Source organism: Megalobrama amblycephala, linkage group LG1 (assembly GCF_018812025.1).
Source record: "Megalobrama amblycephala isolate DHTTF-2021 linkage group LG1, ASM1881202v1, whole genome shotgun sequence".
In the NCBI taxonomy this organism is placed as follows: domain Eukaryota; kingdom Metazoa; phylum Chordata; class Actinopteri; order Cypriniformes; family Xenocyprididae; genus Megalobrama; species Megalobrama amblycephala.
This window is the reverse complement of record NC_063044.1, coordinates 40,740,404-40,743,255: the sequence shown is the minus strand read 5'-3', so window position 1 is coordinate 40,743,255 and position 2,852 is coordinate 40,740,404. Positions and strand designations below refer to the sequence as shown.

At 34.6% G+C, this 2,852-nt stretch overlaps 1 protein-coding gene across 2 annotated transcripts; it reads right to left on the bottom strand.

Moving 5' to 3' along the window:
• Window positions 1–877: 877 nt before the first annotated feature.
• psmg3 (proteasome (prosome, macropain) assembly chaperone 3) lies at window positions 878–2,163 on the bottom strand. 2 transcript variants are annotated; one of them, XM_048192829.1, is made up of 3 exons: window positions 2,004–2,163; window positions 1,399–1,631; window positions 878–1,308 (listed from the first exon to the last, which is right to left on the bottom strand). In XM_048192829.1, exons 2-3 carry the CDS (start codon window positions 1,612–1,614, stop codon window positions 1,156–1,158), a joined length of 369 nt encoding a protein of 122 aa, XP_048048786.1. In that variant the 5' UTR covers window positions 1,615–1,631; window positions 2,004–2,163; the 3' UTR covers window positions 878–1,155. The 2 variants fall into 2 exon arrangements, with proteins under 2 accessions (XP_048048786.1, XP_048048794.1); XM_048192837.1 differs by having other exon boundaries at window positions 1,995–2,152.
• Window positions 2,164–2,852: the final 689 nt, after the last annotated feature.

The following is a 2,852-nucleotide window of genomic DNA, read 5'->3' as shown; positions in this document are numbered from 1 at the left end:
CTTCGTTCATCTTCAGAACACAAATTAAGATATTGTTGATGAAATCTGATGGCTCAGTGAGGCCTCCATTGAGAGCAAAGCCATTCAAACTCTCAAGGTCCATAAAGGTACTAAAGACATTTTTAAAACAGTTCATGTGAGTTCAGTGGTTATTATAAAGCGACAAGTATACATTTTGTGTGCCAAAAAACCCCCAAAATAACGACTTTTCAACAATATCTATATGGGGCAATTTTAAAACACTGCTTCATGAAGCAGCTTTATGAATTGTTTCGAATCAGTGATTTGGATCTCCTATAAACGGCTAAACTGCTGAAATCATGTGACTTTGGTGCTCCTATTCACTGATTTGATTCGTAAAGCTCTGAAGCAGTGTTTTGAAATCACCCCATCACTATATATTGTTGAAAAGTCTTTGTTTTTTTGGCACACAAAAAGTAGTTTCATCATTTTATAATATTAAGATAGAACCACTGAACTCACATGAACTGTTTCAAATATGTTTTTAGTACCTTTATGGACTTTGAATGGTTTTGCTCTCTATAGAGATTTCTATCATCAGATTTCATCAACAATATCTTAATTTGTGTTCTGAAGATCAATGAAGGTCTTACAGCTGTAGAACGACATGAAGGTGAGGAATTAATGACAGAATTTTATTTTTGTGTGAACTAACCCTTTAAATAAAGACTTTTTAAAAATCCCTATGGGAAAAATGAATAATTTTTTTTTTAAAAAGTGGTGAAAATGTGGGCAAACACTGTTGCAGTCTATAATGGTTTGGCAGACAGTTCATGTGAGGCTAATAGTGCAGGTGCTTAGGTCTCTTTTCAAAGGCATTGGGATATGTGCAAGACATTTAAATACCACCAAAATATTCAAGGTAAGAAAATATAACTTTAATCTTATGACATATGAAGGACATCCATTGTACAGAGACAAAAAGGAGTGATCTTGAACAGTACTCTGTTTTAACATAAAAAAGTAAGCGTTTCAAGCTTTGTGCAGTAACAACAGCACTTAAGATTGTCTGCACAGGTATCGTGGGTATGTCTAAATTCACAAAAGACAAGGCAAGTTTTTTTTTTGTTAAAATTGCACAGATATGTCATTTGTCCTCATCTAGTGCGTTTGCCGTTTCGCCTCCTGTCCTGTTTACCAAACTTGGCAGGCTTTGATCATATCTTTGACAGTTTTCATAGTTTCAGCACTGTTGTCTTTAAGTGAAAGGCCCAACAGGACCGGTCGGTTGCCTGATTCCTGTGAGACAAACGTTGTGACGTTCTTGGCGTAGACGTGTGTCAGAGGCTGCAAGAGAGACAAAAAGCCAAAGTGAAATACAAACCTGATTTTATCTGCCATACTGATAATCCAACAAAAACGTACTTCAAAACATACCTCATCCTTTCCCAGCAGTACTCTGGTTGTGAACATGGGTACACTGATGTCACCAGACCTTGTGTCAGGTGTTATGGACAAAAGTGTCCCAATTTTACCATACTGTGTCAGAACTATAAAAATGTAGTTGCTGAATTCTGTGCAGACAACTTGAGTTGGTATTCCGTTTATCGTTTTTTCCATCTGTTTTGATCGAATGGCGGGTTGAGGAGCCATTATTTACTTAGTTACACCTGAAAATAAATACATTTAGTTAGAAACATATGACCAAATAATAGTCAGTGACAACACTCTCACAACTGAAAAAGTTAAAAACATAGGAATAATTTTTTAAGTAATAAGGAAATAGAAAAGAAGGAGCATGCTTCGCTCATTCATTCAGCTCGGTGTAGCAGAAGCACGGAGCTACAGCGACAGTAGGCCGCATGATAACGCTGATGTCTAGCTTGTCAAAAGCGGTCAGACGACACAGGAAACACCGAGGCTTCAGAGTCTCAAGCTGAGCACTAGATATAAGAACTGTGATATCTGCAATAACCTTATGGTACTCAAAGATACAATATAAACTGTTAAAAAATAGCACAGAAGTAGCTAACCTTTCTTACCGCTAGTATAAAGTCGTAAATGATCTTCTTATGTCGAAAGTGAAACCGTTTGCGAACATCCCTCGGCGAGGAAGGAAAAGCGGGTGCGTTTCATCTACGCAGTGATTATTACAAGGGAAAAAGATGCGAGCTGTTGATCTGAACTGTGCAGGAGACGGGCTGTTGAATTTATTTTGGATGACAGTTTTGTCACTTTTATATAATATTGTATATAATCAATTTATTCATATATATAGATAATATAATATTATATAATATATAAGATTATTTTATTAATTATTTTAACTTTAAATAGTAGGCATATTACTAAATTTGTACTTTTAATAATGCCATGACATCAAACATAAAAAAGGATGTGCAATACCATAAGTATTGTTTTTTTTTAAAAAAGAAAATGAATACCTTTATTCAGCAAGAACGCAATAAACTGATCAAAAGTGTCAGTAAAGATATTTATAATGTTATATTTATATTCCAAACAAATGCTGTTCTTTTGAACTTTCATTACACAAAAAAATTTTAAATGCTGATAAAAATAAGAAATGTTTCTTGAGCAGCAAATCAGCATATTAGAATGATTTCTGAATGATCATTTGACACTGCCGGCAATGATGCTGAAAATTCAGCTTTGCCATCATAGGAATCAATTACTACTCAAAGGGGGGTTATGAAATTTAATGTTATTTCATGCACTCTAACTTATTTACATTGTTAAAGAGTTGGATTCTCTTGCTAAACATGGCCAAAGTTTCAAAAAACGAGTTGGACATTTGACAGAGTATTTCTGTGCCAAATACACTCCTTCAGAGTTTGTACAAGTTTCAGAAAGTTTTTTTTTTCTTTTTTTTT

Coding starts and splice junctions, on each gene's coding strand:
- psmg3 (XM_048192829.1), bottom strand. CDS start 1,614: ATGGCTCCTCAACCCGCCATTCGATCAAAACAGATGGAAAAAACGATA. Junction 1,309..1,398: donor TACTGCTGGGAAAGGATGAG/GTATGTTTTGAA, acceptor TCTCTCTTGCAG/CCTCTGACACACGTCTACGC.